The 18,048-nt window shown below is 45.4% G+C and overlaps 1 protein-coding gene across 6 annotated transcripts in view; it reads right to left on the bottom strand.

Moving 5' to 3' along the window:
* The window catches only part of LOC137435054 (voltage-dependent L-type calcium channel subunit beta-1), a 262,933-nt gene that overhangs the window by 169,466 nt on the left and 75,419 nt on the right, over window positions 1-18,048 (bottom strand). Inside the window, exon 1 of one of the 6 annotated variants that reach the window (XM_078785043.1) lies at window positions 3,834-3,947. The exons of the other annotated variants lie outside the window; for them this stretch is intronic. Within the exon in view, the coding sequence (XP_078641169.1) occupies window positions 3,834-3,875 (42 nt within the window). The 5' untranslated portion in view covers window positions 3,876-3,947. Of the gene's footprint in view, window positions 1-3,833; window positions 3,948-18,048 lie in introns of those variants that run through there. 6 annotated transcript variants of the gene reach the window in all.

The following is an 18,048-nucleotide window of genomic DNA, read 5'->3' on the forward strand; positions in this document are numbered from 1 at the left end:
TTCTTCCAGAATTCTCCACATGGTTACACTCCCAAAATACAAGCTGAATGCTTACCTAGATTCCCTCATCCTTCTGTTCACTTGTCTGTTGTACCAACTCTGCATCTGTTGTCTCGTGCCGCCCCATCCAGTCTTTCAAGAATGCTGCCGATCATCACCTAAAACATTTTCCCATACCACGAGCCCCTGCTCTCTTCCATTATCCCATTCTTCCACCCCTTCACCCTCTCCCACTCACCATACTGTCACTTATTAACTCATGAATGGTCTTTGTCTCCCTGTTCCCCTTTGATATTTTATGCGTCTGTGAATCTGCTGCCCTCTGGATTTTAGCACTATACAAAAAAGTATTCCAACCTTTCAAGTTCTTCTAATGTGTACTAAAAATTATAAGATCCATCTAACAGCTAAAGAGACAATAAAGATGCAGTTAATTGCATTATATTAAAATTACTTTAGGAAACTTAGCTTTATGGTTATGCATTCCTTAGTAGGGTAAAGCACCATGAAAGGTCTAAAAAGGAAATATGTCCTCACATTTGATGAACAAAACACTGACAGCCTGAGTGCACAAAACATCGAGTGATATTTGGTGTAGGTAAAAAAGGAGGATCAGAATTTTTGACACTTAAAACCCTCCTTCGTGCAATGATTTTCCATACAATTCCCCATCCTTTCACAATATCCTTCAACTTTTTTTACCCAACCCCCCTCCACAACTACCGTCAACACCTCCCCTCTAAGTCCTCCACCTTTGCGTTTCTCCATTTCCACCTTAGTTCTTTACGCTCTTGCATATAATATATGTACAAGGATGGTGTTGGCTAAACGCCTAAGTTGGCTGGCTTGAGATCTAAAGGTCCTGAGTTCAAGCTCCTGTCATGCCAAAATATCATAAGGTGGCTGGACTCAGCCTGTCATCCTTCTGAGGTCTGCACAATGAGTACCAGCTTTGGGAAAAGTGATCCGTTTGAGTATCCTGTGTCGTAGTGGAGACCCATCCAGGATTGTGCCCCATAACCACCTTTAGAGGTGCCCCATAACCAATGAAATTGCCTCAGAAGCCTTATACACCTGACTGTGCGAGGAGGACCAGCCATATAATATGTGTACCCCATCAAGTAGATGACCTATTGATGAAGAGGTATTTTTGATGCAAAACGGAGTTGAACTAGAACGCCACTCAGTAGAGCGCATACTCCCGCCGTGGGTCAAGTTGGAATAATACGTTTTGTTTAACATCCCCTCTCCCCAAAACAATAAATGAAAAAGAAAGTAGGCCCTAACTGTCAGAGAATTTATTTTGATATATCTCGGAATTAGAGGAGAAAAACATCATTTAAGAATAAGAATAAAAGCTTTAATACAGTAAAAAAAAAAAAAAAAATTCCAAAAACATTCCCCAAAACAATTCCTGGATCCAGAATAATATCCTGAGCTTCACCAAAAACTAATCAATTCTTCCTTATCCCAAGGGCAATCATCCCACCAACTTTCATCCAAACCCGTTACGAACACACGAACATACGAACACACACACACACACACACACACACACACGGACGGACGGACACGGTTGAATGCATTACTCCCTGGTGGGAGTAATTAGTCCATGTATGCAATTGCACACACACGTGCGTGTTTGAAATGAGTGAACTACTGTACATACTTGAAGATGAAGAAGTTTCGGGAACTGAGTGGCGTGCTGACGGGGAGGGGAGTGTCGTTGAAGCTGAAGGGAAAGGTGTATGCTGCATGGGTGAGAAGTGTTATGATTTATGGGAGCGAGACATGGGTAATGAACGTAGAGCAGCAACGAAGGCTGGAAAGGGTGGAAATGCGAATGGTTCGGTGGATGTGCAGAGTATCGTTGAGAGAGAGGAAGACAAATGATGAATTGCAAAAGATGATGGGAATAGAGCCTGTGATTGATGCTGTGAAGAGGAACAGGTTGAGATGGTTTGGTCATGTGTTGAGGAAGGATGAAAGTGACTGGTTGAGAAGAGTGATGGAAATGAATGTAGAAGGAAGTAGAGGATGGGGAAGACCGAGAAAGACTTGGCTAAAGATGGTGGAAGAAGAAATGCGGGCAAGGGGGTTAACAAGGAGAGATGCAGAAAATAGGGCAAGATGGAGAAGATTGTCATGGGGACCGCAAGGCTAACCCCCGCTCTAGCAGGGAAAATGGCCTTTAAATGCCTGTTGTTGTTGTTGTTGTTGTTATCCAGCAAACTATGCAGTTAAACTGGCATAAAGCCTTATCAAGGTGCACCAAAACACGTGCAATGGCCATATTCCATCCTAATTTTGTTGTCATTGCAAGCATGCATCCTTACAGTCCTCACTACTTTATGCGGTGAAATAGAGATCCTGATTATGAGAAAATACCATTTATCACACTTGGAAAAAGGGGAAACACATTGGGATGCATGAATGGCTCATTTGGTAATCAGGAATTTCAAAACCAGAATGGCATAAAGAATTTTTAAAGGCATCTTACAATATACAACGATATTGATTGCAGGATATGCAATCAGAATATATCATGACCAATAATATACCAAGGAAATACAACTGCAGCCACTCCAAAATACAAATGTTCACAAGGATAAATAAAATTATTAAACTAAAACAGATGCGAAAAAACATTAAATTTATCATAAGGAATTGTCCAGCCAGGGATCTCAAGATTTAATGCTGCAGTTACGGCAACGGAAATGATGTCGAGCTGGATATCCTGTCTAATTGCACATCTTGGTAATAGCAATTAAATATCCCATTGTTTCCCGTGGAGGAGATAAAAGTACAGGAACACAAGACTGGGCAAAGCTAATTTCTGGTTATCACGTATCTTCTTGGGATTAGAATTTATCAATGGGATGTACTCAAACCCATTCATACCAAAACTGGGCCATTTTTTCATTCGAGGAAACACATACAAAAATATCCATTCACAAACGCATCATTGATCGAAACACAACACAATCAGACATTTCAAAATGTACCAACAGAGGGTGAACATGGAGCACAGTTAACCTCAAAATGATGCATCAATTTCCCAGGGATGGCTCTGGTATCATCAATGAAGTGTTATTTCCCAAAAATGCACATTGTGCGTCACACGTCCCTGCAGATTTACTCAGCATGCGCTACTCTGCCGAATGCACTTGCCATTAATACACTGCGTATTGAACTACCGTTAACCAAACGACTTCAATTTCATAACTATTGAACCGCTTCAATGCTTCCCGTAACATGTGAATGCCAGATGACGTATGGATCGGTCAGCAATCACTTGGAGAGTCAAAATTCGAGGCACAAATCCAGCCGGCCAGCTAGTCCCACATCCTACTCGCACTCCCCCATGTCCAAACAGCTAATGGCAGAGCCCATAGTGGGGAATGGTCTGAGCCGCAGTACTGCTGCGCAATAGCAGAAAATGAAGAATGAAATATTAAATCTTATCAAATATGAATCACGATAATTAAAATACTTGTTATTATGTATGAATCATATATACCGTATATGTATAAATATATATATATATATAGGTATATATATATATAAATGTGTCTGACAAACTGAGTCTAAATGAGTGATAAATAATAAAACACTATAACAATAATGACCATCACATACTCACCGTTACAATTTTCATCATCGTGAGCATCTAACCGACAAATTGTGTTTTTAGCGTGCATTTGGAGGTGAAAGTTCATTCAAAATGCTGGGGATGAACAGCCAGGCATGTAAGAGTGATGGAGAGGAAGGCAAAGAGAGATGTAGATATAAGACCAAAGAGCAACAGAGAGGCAGATAAAACGCACACGAACCCAGCGCTGCAGCGTATCTCGCCGAGCCTTCCGCTGCTGCATGTGTCCTGAGCTTAGCTCCACGGCACAGACCCGCTGCGAAAGCTGCTGCCTCGGCGAGGAAAATCCCCCCCCCCCCCCTCCTTCCCCCCAGCCTTGTTTCCAAATCCAGCAAACTCCACCCCCCTCTCAAAAAAAGCCCCTTGCCACCACGCAGCTAATGGCACATCCCAGGCAAGGCCACTGCATTCTCGTGATCTCCGCCTACCCACGCCCACAGAAATCTGCCCACTCTTTGTTTGTTCCACGTTTTGAGCACTGCACAGTCCGTGTACACATGCTACATGCATGATGCACCAACTCAATGTGCGGAAGATCATTTAATCGCCATTGACTCCACTGTTGATAGAAATTGAAAGAGCTGGTTATCAAACACAGCGTCCAACCGCAGTTGTTTTGTTTCTCTCAGGTTACTCGATGAAAATAATCAAATTCCAAAACAAAGGCAACACGATGCAAACAATACAGCCCAGAGGATTATGAAACCACAATGGCCTAGATGAAGATCATGTGGAAAATAATGGCTTTGAAAGGTACGGAAGATAAGTCCCTGCATAAAAAAAAGGCTCGGATTTCTGGGTAATTATACCAGAGGTATCATTATGTCTACCAGGCGTCCTTTCCACATATCATTATGTAACAACAGCATGACATTTGCATCAGAAAATAAGAGAACGAATATAACAATTGTCAGAACCATATTCATTCATGTCGCCTGAATGAGGGGTGAGGGGACTAAAGAACCACCTTTAGATGCCATTTTTCCCCTGCAGAGCAGGGGTTGGCCTTTTTCGGGCACCGTGATCCCCTTTTTGAAGCAATTTTTTTATGGCCGGATGCCCTTCCTGCCGCCAACCCTGTTAGTCGCCTCTTGCGACACACAGGGGACTACCAGTGAACTGGTACTCAATTTGCCGACCTCGGAAGGATGACAGGCTGAGTCAACCCACCTGGCGTTAATGCAGCGATCGACCGGGATTCAAACCCAGGATCCGAGGATCCCAAGCAGGCACCCTAGCCGCTACGCCAACACCAGACTAGGTGAGGGGACTAAAGGTTAAAAATAAAACAGACACAGATTTGTTGTTGAACTTGAATCAATTAATTATTATTATTTCATGGGATAAGGCTTGAAAGTTAAAACAATGCACTTGCAAATTACTAGGATTTGGCATTAAAAGCCTGCGTAAGTTTGGCCTGATAAAGTTTTATTTATATATACTGTATATATATATATATATATATATATATATATATATATATATATATATATATATATATATATATATATATATATATAACATTTATAATGAATAGGTAACTTGTGAAAACAATGAAAAGCTTTTTGGGATCAAATTAGATCATAAAGCACTTCTTGACACCTACCATGGAACTGTCAGTATTCATCCTCCTAACCTAAGCCTTTGAAATGTGGGCACTTCCAAAGGGAAAACAGGCCTTCCGTACAAATACGGCAAAAGACATTACACAATCATTCACCTCACAGTCGCGCCAAACACAAGACCTCCTCAGTCCAACACACCACTCCAATCAACCCTGTCGATCACCCACACTCCATCTCAATTGCTGTGCAATCCTTTTGTTACTAGAATTTTTTTACTGCAAAGCAACAAAATGCACCTTGTAAAGAGTGCTGCTGCCCAGTTAAGGACCAGAAAAATTAACAGAAGTCAAAAGCATCATGCTACAGGTAGGAGTCATATAGTGATCGCGATGAATCACAACGCTATGGTGACAATTTGATGACAAAACTCAAATGGTAAAAAGATGCAGCCTGGATGGACAGACACACACACACATAAAGACACACACAAAGACAGACAGACAGACACACAGACGTGATTACCTGCTGTACAGGGGACTGGCTAATGAATACTATAGCATTAATATCACAAAATACTGTCGGACCCCGCTATTCGCAGTTCTGCTATTCGCGGAATCCGCATATTCGCGGTTGATAAAATGCGACGTTTCTCTATTCGCGGAGAAAATGTCCCGCGAACTAGAGTTTTTTTTTTTTTTTTCGCGGCTGTGTTCCGCGAAATCGCGGTCCCCCTCCCCTCTCCCCACATCCCCCACTCGCGGCCATGTTCCGCGAAGTCGCAGTTTTTCATGGGTGCAAAAAAAAATTCACGACCTGATAGCTTGACACATTTATAAAAACCCATCTTTTACCAGCCATGCATAAAGCAGGTGTACGTATGCAAAAAAAACGTATTCTACGAGCCGTGAGCATGACCTGCTTATAGAGTACAGTACTGTACAGCCGTTAGATTGACATTTATAAAACCCATCTTTTACCAGCCATGTATAATAACGCAGGTGGAGGTACGCAGAAAAAAAAAACTTATACAAGCAGTTAGCATGACCTGCTTATACAGTACAGTACAGTACAGTACATTCACTGCTGAGTGCTTTGAATTTCCATGGCTTTTGCGGACACAAATTTTAGCCGCACTATAAGCAAGCTTCGGGGGTTGTTCCACCAGCTGTCAACAAGTCAACTCCTGCGAATTATATAATGCAAATGCATCATTAAATCAATTACAGTTTGCAATTTACGGTAAAGCATCATCAGAGATGTTACACAATGAAAACGCTTCAGGGGATGTTCCATCAGCGACGGAAATATGTCATCCTCTGCGAATTATAGAATGCAAATGCTTCATTAAATCTATTATTGAAATTAGCAGATACGCTCAATGCGGCATCATCCGATAACACCCCTCAGAAACAATGGGCTCCCGCAGATACCCATAATGCTCACAATTGTACATATAAATACAGATTGTGTCCTCGATCTCCATCATTGTTCTCGTCCCGTTGCTTCGACCTGTGGTTTTGACTCGCTCTGCTCATCGTTCAGTTATGGCTCCCAAGTGCAAGACCAGTGCCGGAGATGCGTCGACTACCAAAAGGCAGAAGAAAGTGATGTGCCTGAGCCAGAAAGTGGAGCTGCTCAACCGGCTTTCAAGAGTAGAGAGTGCGGCCTCTGTGGGCAGGCATTATGGCGTTAACGAATCCACCGTTCGCTGGAAGGAGAAGTCCATTCGGGAGAAAGCTTCAGTGAGCACTGTATCGAGTACGAAGGTGGTCACCAATGTCTGGAATGTCCACGTGGAAAGGATGGAAAAGACTCTAAGAATATGGATCGAGGACAACACACAGATGAGGGACTTCATGCTCAAAACGATGATGCTGAACCGTTCCCTAAACCCGCTCATCGAGGACGAGTTGGACGCCATTCCAAAGGGTTCCGAGGAGGAGGAGGAGGAGGAGACGGAGGCGGGCAGTAATGTGGAAAAGGTGCCGAGGTCCAACCTCACAGTCCAGTTCCTGGGTGAGTTGCTGCAGGACATGCGGGCGATTGTCGACAGGTTGCAAGACGCTGATCCAGTCGTAGAGAGGTACCTCAAGTTCAAGAGGGCCTTGGATGATGCGCTGCTCCCGTATAAAGAGCTGCTTCGAAATGTTGGGCAATGTGTCAGGCAGCTCCTCATCACCCCTCCACCTCAAGATCACCAGCACCCTCTCCTGCATTCCTTTCAGCGTCCTCAACAGCATTCTCACCAGCATCCTCACCTTCTCCTATCTCTCCTGGCTCTACCTTAGTGCATGATTTTTGTTGCACCATAATTTGGGTCCCTTCAAAGTTCGAGGAATTATTGGGATTTTAATTCATCACCATCATCATCATCATTTGAAAGGTGCGTATGATTGTGAAAATAAAAATTTTAAACGGTACATGATGGTATTGTGTTTTTTTCTTTCTTTCGCGGTACAGTTTGGTTAAGCACTTTTAATAAACTGTAAGTGCATTCCTTCAATGAATTAGAAATGGTACTGTAACTGGTGTTGTGTTTTTTTTAACTTTCATGGTATGTGGTATGGTTAAGCACTTAAAATAAACTGTAAGGCGCATTCATTTAATAAATTGGAAATGGTACAAAGGTCCATTTCGGTTTTTGTCGGTTTTTTTTTTATTTGTAAGCATTATTTGTGAGACTATAATCATGTGGGAGACGGTGGGAGGGATTTTCGAAGCTCCACACGGTCTCCACGTTTTTCGAAGTTAAGTCTGTTCACAATTGTATTTTGTCGAAACTGTATTTATCTTTCGGTGTGTGAAGTTATTGTGTGCAACTTTGGTTGTTTCTCGGTGTTTATCTTTCATAAGTTGATCGTCTGTTTGCCGTGTCGTGTCTTGAGGCCTTGTACAGTGTGCACTGTACAACCTTGAGGCTTTGTTTTTCTCTCAGCGGTCCGTCGTTTGTGATCCAATAACTTTCGTTCTCTGTATTCCCAGTCTTTTCACCCATAGCCTACTTCCTTGTGTAAATCTCAACTCAAAAAAAAAAACAAAAAAAAAAAAAAAAACCCATTTCCTTCTCTGTTCTCATTCGTTTATTCATTCTTATTCGTTCGTTCGTTCTTCGACCACGTGTTTCTCCCCCATTTCCCCAGATAGTTTTCACTCATTAACCTTCAATGTTTACACTTTCCCCTCAAGTTATGTATTCCGTCATATTTTATAACACCTTTTTCTTCTTCTTCTTTAAAAGGCTGCTTTCGACTTGCTCACCAAATCAATTCATCCCAAAAAAAATATCCATCTCCTATAGTGCCTTTTTTCTACATTCCCTAAACTCTCCTGCACTCCATCCTCCATCCAGCGTCCTTAAACGTATTTTTAACTCGAAGGTCACAAGAAACTCATTTTGCAATAAATGTTCGTTTCCCATAAATCGTACACTTTCAAAAATCCAATCTCACCCCTCCCCTCCAAATCTTCCCCATAACCCCTCCCCTCCAAATCTTCCCCATCACCCCTCCCCTCCAAATCTTCCCCATCACCCATCCCTTTCAAATCTCCCCCCTTGCCCCCTCCCTCCTAAACTACCCCCTCACCCCTCCCCGCCAAGACGCCCCCTCGCCCCTCCCCTCCTAGACTCCTGCCTCACCCCTCCCCTCCAAATCTCCCCCATATCCCATCCCTTTCAAATCCCTCCCCTTGTCCCTTCCCTCCCAAACTCCCCCCTCACCCCTCCCCTTCAAATCTCCCCACCCTCATTGCTTCTCAATTTCCCCCCTCTCACTCCCCCTCCTCAAAGCGTCCTCCCCGCTTCTTCCCCCTTCAAACTCTCACCTCCATCTCCCCCAACCTTCTGCCTCGCTCTTCCCCCTCCTCAAATAACACCTCATTGTGGCTCACCCAATCACCATCAAACCTTTTGTCCGCCCCATCCTTCCCTTTCTCCGAGCTATTCTGAAATCTCTGACACACCTTCAACAGCTCTCCCTATCTCTTCCACCTCTTCCACATCTTACCCTACCCCTCCTCCCCCCTGTTCTGTATCTGATGCTCCCCCTTCCTCTTCATTAACGGTATGGACCTCAAACATCCGGGGCCTTCGTTCAAACTTAACTGATCTCTCCATACAGGTTGCTTCTGTCAAACCAGACGTGATCTGCCTAACAGAAACTTTCCTCCTTTATGATGTCTCTGATTCCATAGTATCTCTCCCGGGCTACTCCCTCCTCCGGTATGATAGACCTGAGCCTCGTCCTGGAGGCGGGGTTGCTATCTTTATCAAAAACTCTCTTCCTCACTCGCCCTGCACTGCACTCTCTCCACCTCACCCCCAGGAATACCTCTGGCTACGGCTTCCCCTTCGCTCCCACCTCTTGTTCATATGTGTGTTGTACCGTCCACCAAACAGTGATGACTCCATCTACATCTCGCTGTCTGATGATATGGACCAACTTCTATCTACTCATCCCAACTCTCTCTTCCTCATATGTGGTGATTTCAACTGTCATCATGCCAGTTGGCTGGGTGTGGGTACCTCTCTCACCAGCCATGGCTCCTCAGCAAAGGACTTCTGCGACTCACTGGGACTGACACAATCTGTCAATTTCCCGACCCGGATCTCAGTCAACGGAACATCTTCTCTTCTTGACTTGGTTATGACTAACTTCCCTGAAAATGTCTGCTGCTCTTCTTCTGCTCCGATCGGATCATCTGATCATGTCCTTGTTAAAGTGGACATCTCTCTGACCATCCTCAGGGAGCCTGCTCAGCGTCGACGAGTCTGGCATTTCACTCAGGCCAACTGGCACGGTCTTCAAGCAGCCATCAATCATCTGGACTGGTCTCCCATCTCTACCACCTCTGACATCAACTCATCCTGGGAATTCTTCCAAAGTAAATTGCTCTCTCTCATGCACAGATTTATCCCATCTCGTCTTCAGTTGTCATACCCTTCCTCCCGTCCATGGTACACGGAATCTTGTGGTGAGGCTGTTGCCCAGAAACAACTTGCCTTCGTCTCCTGGAAAGCAAATCCAACGGAAGGAAATCTCATTTCCTTTCACAAAGCCCGAAACAAGTGTGTGTCCACCCTCAGGAGAGCCAGGAAACAATATCTCTCCGTTCTCAAGACCGAACTCTCTTATCTGTCTCCCTCTTCCAAATCCTGGTGGCGTCTGGTCAAATCCGTTTCTGGTGTTTGTTCCCCCTCCATCCCCTCCCTTACCTCAAACGGCTACACAGCTGACTCCGCACGTGAAAAAGCTGAATGCCTCAACTCTGTGTTTGCCTCTAAATCTTGTGTCCCAAACCCATCCCTCTCTGTACCCACCATACCCAGTCGTACCCTGCTGCTCCTGGACTCCGTGTCCTTTCCTCCTGACAAGGTGGAAAAGTTTCTGTCAACCCTCGACTCTGATTCTGCAACTGGACCCGACGGCATGAGCCCACGGGTCCTAAAATCCTGCTCTGCTGCTCTATCTCACCCTCTCTCTGTTCTCTTCACCCTCTCTTTTGCTCAAGGTCAACTGCCATCTGCTTGGAAATCAGCCAACATCACCGCTTTGCACAAAAAAGGTGCAAAAACAGATCCTAGCAACTACAGACCAATCAGCCTTCTCCCAATTATCAGCAAAGTCATGGAATCCATCATTGCTTCGGATATGAAATCTTTCCTCTTCTCCAATGGCTTGATCTCTGATCATCAATTTGGTTTCAGACCAGGTCACTCTACTCTGGACATGCTGCTTCTGCTGTCTCAACAATGGATGGAGGTCCTCAATGCCAAACAGGAAATTAGAGCTGTCTCCCTCGACATATCACGTGCCTTCGACACGGTCTGGCACCCCGCTCTGCTCACCAAACTCTCCTCCTTTGGTATCCATGGAAATCTCCACGCGTGGCTGGCGGACTTCCTCTCTAGTCGTCGTCAACGTGTGGCTCTGAATGGGTTTCTCTCATCTCCTCTTCCTGTTCAGGCTGGAGTTCCCCAAGGCAGTGTTCTGGGCCCCGTGCTTTTTCTGGTCTTCATCAATGATCTCTCTGACTCTCTCGAAAATCCTCTCTATCTCTTTGCTGATGACTCCACTCTCTGCCGCTCCATTCCTCTTCCCTCAGATCGGCAGTCTGCTGCCTCCTCACTCTCTGAAGACCTGGACAAAATCACAGACTGGTCAAACAAGTGGAACATGTCTTTCAATCCTGACAAATCTCACACTCTTACTATGTCTCTCCGAAAAGATCGACTGGACAACCCTCCCATCTACTTTCTCAACAATCCTCTCCAAGAAGTTCTGTCGCTCAAGATTTTGGGTCTCACTATCTGCCATGATCTTTCTTGGGAAAACCACATTTCCAAGCTGGCCTCCAAAGCCAGTCGCCGACTGGGCATCCTCCGTCGTGCGAAGTCCTTCCTCGGCACACCTGAGCTCCTCACCACATACAAGGCTTTCATCCGCAGCTCAATGGAATACTGTTCTCCCCTATGGGCCGGTGCTCCTGCCTCACACCTAGCTCGGCTTCACGCTGTTGAAACCAAAGCTTTCAGAATTATTGGAATCTCCCGCGATGAAGCTATCTCTGAGGGCCTTTCACTCACTCACCGCAGGCAGGTAGGTGGTCTTTCTGTCTTCTACCGACTCCTCTCCGGCCTTGCACCCCCAGCTCTCTCTGTGCTCTGTCCCCCAAATATTCCTACAGGTCGCACAAGATCTGCCAGCAACCCTCTGATGGTTAAACTGCCGAAATCTCGGCTCTCTGCTCACCTTCACTCTTTCATTCCTCTTTTCTCCCGCCTCTGGAACAAACTCCCTCACTCCCTTCAATCCCACTCCTCCCTCCAGGTCTTTAAAACAGCTGTTCACCACCATCTCTTATCTTCCCCCATCCAAAACCTTGATCTTTTCTACCCCCGCTAATTCACCCCAGATCCACCTTGTTTGAAATTCCAACTTCTTTCCTGGAAGTCCTGGCAGTGTCCATATGTTTTATACCTCTCCCACCGCCCCCTTCCCATGCCCCCCCCCCCCCCCAAAGCCCTCGCCCTCTCTCAGATCTCTCCATGTCTCCATGTCTCTCGGTCCCTGCTCTCAAATGTTGTGTTTGTGTCCTTCCCCCTCTCTCCCCATCTTGTCTACCGCTCCCGATGTTATATGTTTTATGTGTCGGTTTGTCTTTCTGTGTGATTAATGTTCGCTCTTTCACGAGCCTCGATCTTGTATACAAACAAAAAAAAAAAAAAAAAAAAAATGTGCATTTGCGGTCGAAAACATTTTGAACTTTAAAAATTTTCCTCTATGAACCAGGAACTGCCAGGAACCTATAACGTATCCCCCTTTTCCCCATTGAAACAATGCTGCGGCATACATTCATGGGATTTTCATCGACCTATGTGGATTTTCATCGAGCTTCGCAGATTTTCATCGACCTGCACGGATTTTCATCGACCTTTGCGGATTTTCATCGACCTTCGCGGATTTTCATCGACCTTCGTGGATTTTCATCGACCTTCGTGGATTTTCATCGACCTTCGTGGATTTTCATCGACCTTCGTGGATTTTCATCGACCTTCGTGGATTTTTGCCGACATTCACGGGTTTTGTCTCGCCATTTCCGAGACTTTCATCGACCTTCGCGGATTATCGTCTACATTCTCGGGATTTGCAACACCATTCGTGGATTTTGCATCGCCGTTCGTGGTTTGGTCCTCTCTATTTGCAGATTTTCGCGACTCAAGAACCTATCCCCCATTTTTCCATTGAAACAATGCCCCGCTATTCGCAGGTTTCGTTATTCATTGATTTTCCAGGAACGTATCCTCCGCGAATAGCGGGGTCCGACTGTACAATGTTCGACTCGTGATGTAAACAAATATAGATGCTGTTACAACGAATACAGATGAATCTGACGACTAGAAAGGGCGGATACGAAAACACTTTGTATGGATCTAAAATCAAAATTGAGAAATTTATGAAACCTACACCCACCTTAGAATGGATAAAAATGACGTCTTACGCGTAGAAACTCAAAATCACAATTGTATCAAACCAGCGAATGTTTCGGCTGAACCCGTGATTGTGTTTACCGTAAAACTTCAACTACAATGCTCACTTTTTTACCCAAAAATCTTTTTAAAGTTAAAGGTGCGTACTATACATAGGTCTTTTTTTGGAAGTTTTTTTTTCAGATTGAAACTATCGTCGAGGACGTCTTCGAAAACGGAAGTGGCAATACTCAAAGAACAACAACAAAGAATAGCTAAATGTTTAATATAGAATATATAATCTGTAAGTTCACAATCATGAAGTAAAGTATTCAGTTTCCGACTTGTCTGTCTCATTGAAGAGATGAAGAAGCTCCTCCAGATTTGCACCTTCTATGTCATTGTCCAGGTAGTGAACATCATTTTCATCGCAGTCGGATTCGTCGCCGTCTGGTGCGTTGGTGTCGCCATCTGTCCAGAGGGCATAGTCTTGGCTGCCGCCCATTCCATTCAAAATGGAGCACTTGATGAAGCCCTTCTGGATGATGGCAGGATCGAGCTCGTTCCAGACTATGACGATCCATTCTGTGATGTCTTGGAGCGTCGGTGTGCGCATGCGCCCACCGACATTGATACGATTTATGACTGTCGTAAATTTAGTTCTTGACCTGCCATGATATTCTTTCAATAGCGCTGCTCTGTTCAACTATTACTAAATTGTGGCCGACAGTCGTGGTTGAGATGGACTTCGCCGTTTTTGACAGATGTAATAACATGTTTTACGTCGATATTTTTTTAATTTGAGTGCTGAAATGGGGGTGCGTATTATATATAGGTCGATAGATTTTTACACCACGACAAAAGTCCAGGTTGTGGGTGCGCGTTATGCACAGGGGCGGGTTATAGTCGAAGTTTTACGGTACTTCGGGATCGGGAGCAGTTTCATACGGATCGAAAGTCAAAATCATAATTGTATTGAGGAATTTATGAAACCTCCCCAGCCACCTTAAGACACCCGCTGGGACCCCCAAAATATTCCACAGAAGGTTTGGCGGTGCTAATCCAAAAAATGAGGTAGTTCGGGGATGGATGGCCAGACAGACAGAAGGACACACCTGTTTCATAATATAGATATCATCATTTTAAACTTACCCTAAGCAGTGTGCATTGACAAGCCCCAGATATGACCTCCTCATCGGTGTTACGAAGCAACTAAACCAGATACAGTGTCTCCCTCTTGGAAATCTACCTGAATGTTGGGAATGATGGCGTTAGCTTTCCAATTGCAGACTCCATTAAATAAATCACCAAGCTTGCATCAACTCCACTCCTCTCATTCGCAGGGAGGTTTCCACTCCTCTCATTTGCAGGGAGGTCTCCACTCCTCTCATTCGCCGGGAGGTCTCCACTCCTCTCATTCGCCGGGAGGTCTCCACTCCTCTCATTCGCCGGGAGGTCTCCACTCCTCTCATTCGCCGGGAGGTCTCCACTCCTCTCATTCGCCGGGAGGTCTCCACTCCTCTCATTCGCCGGGAGGTCTCCACTCCTCTCATTCGCCGGGAGGTCTCCACTCCTCTCATTCGCCGGGAGGTCTCCACTCCTCTCATTCGCCGGGAGGTCTCCACTCCTCTCATTCGCCGGGAGGTCTCCACTCCTTTCATTCGCCGGGAGGTCTCCACTCCTCTCATTCGCCGGGAGGTCTCCACTCCTCTCATTCGCCGGGAGGTCTCCACTCCTCTCATTCGCCGGGAGGTCTCCACTCCTCTCATTCGCCGGGAGGTCTCCACTCTTCTCATTCGCCGGATGGTCTCCACCCCTCTCATTCGCCGGGAGGTCCCCACCCCTCTCATTCGCTGGGAGATCTCCACTCATTTAATTTGCCGGGAGGTCTCGACTCTGCTTTTGACTCGTCTCATGTGCTGGGATTTTGATTCATCTCACTCTCGTCCATCAGGCTCTCCTTGCCACAAATCCTTTGCACAAGCTTGCTCGAGTCTGCACAAGGTTGCACGAGCTTGCACGAGTCTGCACAAGTTTGTACGAGCTTGCTCGAGTCTGCACAAGTTTCTACAAGCTTGCTCGAGTCTGCACAAGCTTGCACGAGTCTGCACAAGTTTGCACGAGCTTGCTCCAGTCTGCACAAGTTTGCACGAGCCTGCACGAGTCTGCCCAAGTTTGCACGAGCTTGCTCGAGTCTGCACAAGTTTGCTCGAGTCTGCACAAGTTTGCACGAGCTTGCTCGAGTCTGCACAAGTTTGCACGAGCTTGCTCGAGTCTGCACAAGTTTGCTCGAGTCTGCACAAGTTTGCTCGAGTCTGCACAAGTTTGCACGAGCTTGCTCGTGTCTGCACGAGTTTGCACAAGCTTGCTCGAGTCTGCACGAGCTTGCTAGAGTCTGCACACGTTTGCACAAGCTTTCACGAGTCTGCACAGGTTTGCACGAGCTTGCTCGAGTCTGCACAAGTTTGCACGAGCTTGCACGAGTCTGCACAAGTTTGCACGAGCTTGCTCGAGTCTGCACAAGTTTGCACGAGTCTGCACACGTTTGCACGAGCTTGCACAAGTTTGCACGAGCTTGCTCGAGTCTGCACAAGTTTGCACGAGTCTGCACACGTTTGCACGAGCTTGCACGAATCTGCACAAGTTTGCACGAGCTTGCTCGAGTCTGCACAAGTTTGCACGAGTCTGCACAAGTTTGCACGAGCTTGCTCGAGTCTGCACAAGTTTGCACGAGCTTGCACGAGTCTGCACAAGCTTGCTCGAGTCTGCACAAGTTTGCAAGAGTCTGCACAAGTTTGCACGAGCTTGCTCGAGTCTGCACATGTTTGCACGAGCTTGCACGAGTCTGCACAAGTTTGCACCAGCTTGCTCGAGTCTGCACAAGCTTTCTCGAGTCTGCCCAAATTTGCACGAGCTTGCTCGAGTCTGCACGAGTTTGTACGAGCTTGCTCGAGTCTGCACGAGCTTGCTCGAGTCTGCACAAGCTTGCACGAGTCTGCACAGGTTTGCACGAGCTTGCTCGAGTCTGCACAAGTTTGCACGAGTCCGCACGAAGCTTGCATAAGTGTGTTGTTAAGCTGTGAAGGGCTGCCAAAACCCCTGCACTGTCTATCTGGACCACGGGAGCTGCAGACATTCCTGTTGGGATTCATGCAAGCCCACCTGTCTGTGTAAGGTGAGCCAGGAGCCATACCCACACTCCGCTTTGCCTCTAATCTACTCCTCTTTCTAAATCTACTCTGCCGGATGACTGGGGCGCTAGTCAAATGGTGTTCATCCCTAGATAGGTAAGAATGTGCAAGTGGGCTTGATACGCACTAAGATAGTCTACTTTCTCCTATATCTTTTAATTGACTTCATGTGCGTATTTAATAAGGAAATGGGGAGGGAGAACAAAGGACATGAAAGCATTTATTTACACAGTTTATTCACAAAGATACGCAGCACCACGGGTATCAGACGAAGGGAAGTACTGCAATTAAGATTTTCAAAGGACGATATATCAGACGAGCACAACTTAAATTGACTATTGTGCCATAATGTGTTAACGACGTTTTGTAGAAACAATGTAAATCGGTGACTTACTTGTGCATCAGGAAGACGATAATTGGTGTTGGGTCGTTTATTGGCACAATTAGGCTGCTCATGGTCACTTGAGAGTTGCAATTCCACGGGGTTTCTGGATATCTCACGAGACTGTGAGTTGGACAGGTGACCACGATGGGCAATAACATATAGGTGCCATGCTGTTGCAGTTTTGATCAGAGTTTGGGGTTTGGGATGGGGGGAGGAGGGAGTTTGAAGACTTGCGGAAGTTAAGGAATTTAGGTCACATCTTACATTGCACGGAAGTTCCGTGGGCACTGCTAGTATAAAAGTAATGTTAACAGAGACAGAGGGTAAACTCCAAAAATAAGGCATATATTTGTGCGTCACTTTGTATAAAATATCAGTAATATTATTCATGTTTTTAACCAAAGGATGTACCCATATCAGAGCAAGATTTGACGCTTTCATGCACAACATTTGAAAATCGATTACGGCAAAGTTTGCAAAGACAAAGACCAAACTGAACATTGTAGCCATGTATCCTTCCTTAAAAGGGTGCTGCCAGGAAAGAGAGATGGGAGGGAATGCGAAAGCCGCAAAAGGGGCTTGAGCCAAAAAAACTTGAGGATGAAGCATCAAAATCCTCAAAAGGGAATAATTTAATCATTTTGACTTCCATGCTGTAGTTGCTTCAGCTTTACATTAAATAAATTAGGAAACATAAAACATTAATTTCGTGTGTGTGCCACTGTCACAAAATATGAAGAGAGAAACACCAATGGAAAGAATTGTGCCATCAACGAAAGGTGAATTGTCCATTTGACTGTTAGCAACACAAGCTTTGTTGACAAACACTCACAGAGTTGTTTCGGCCTCAAGGCCTTTTCAAAAGACATCTTCATAATGCCGTGCTTCATGCACAAACAAGTTGTGTTGTGCAAGCACACTCGACCCAACATGCATGAGCACTATATATCAGAGTACCAGCATTGTATGACCCATGGTACTATGTAACCGTAGATCTTGAACCAACATGTGAGCTCTGGAGGAAATCTCAGTCCGATGCACAAAGAAGATTAGCAGAATTCGCAGGCCCAATGAGCAAAACACTCAACAACCTCCTGCCACCCACTCCAACTTTACAAGAAGAAGAAGAATTGGATTAATATTAGGTTTTGGTCAAATGTTACCATTATGCTTTTTCTGATAGTTATTTCAATCATGTTAAACACATTTTAGAAGAGCTTAACATAGAATGGCTGGCTTCAACTGAGACAGACAGACTAGGAAGTGGTACAAGTGGGACAAGGATACAC

The sequence above is a fragment of the Myxine glutinosa genome, chromosome 1 (genome assembly GCF_964187855.1).
Source record: "Myxine glutinosa chromosome 1, kmMyxGlut1.1, whole genome shotgun sequence".
NCBI classification, from domain to species: domain Eukaryota; kingdom Metazoa; phylum Chordata; class Myxini; order Myxiniformes; family Myxinidae; genus Myxine; species Myxine glutinosa.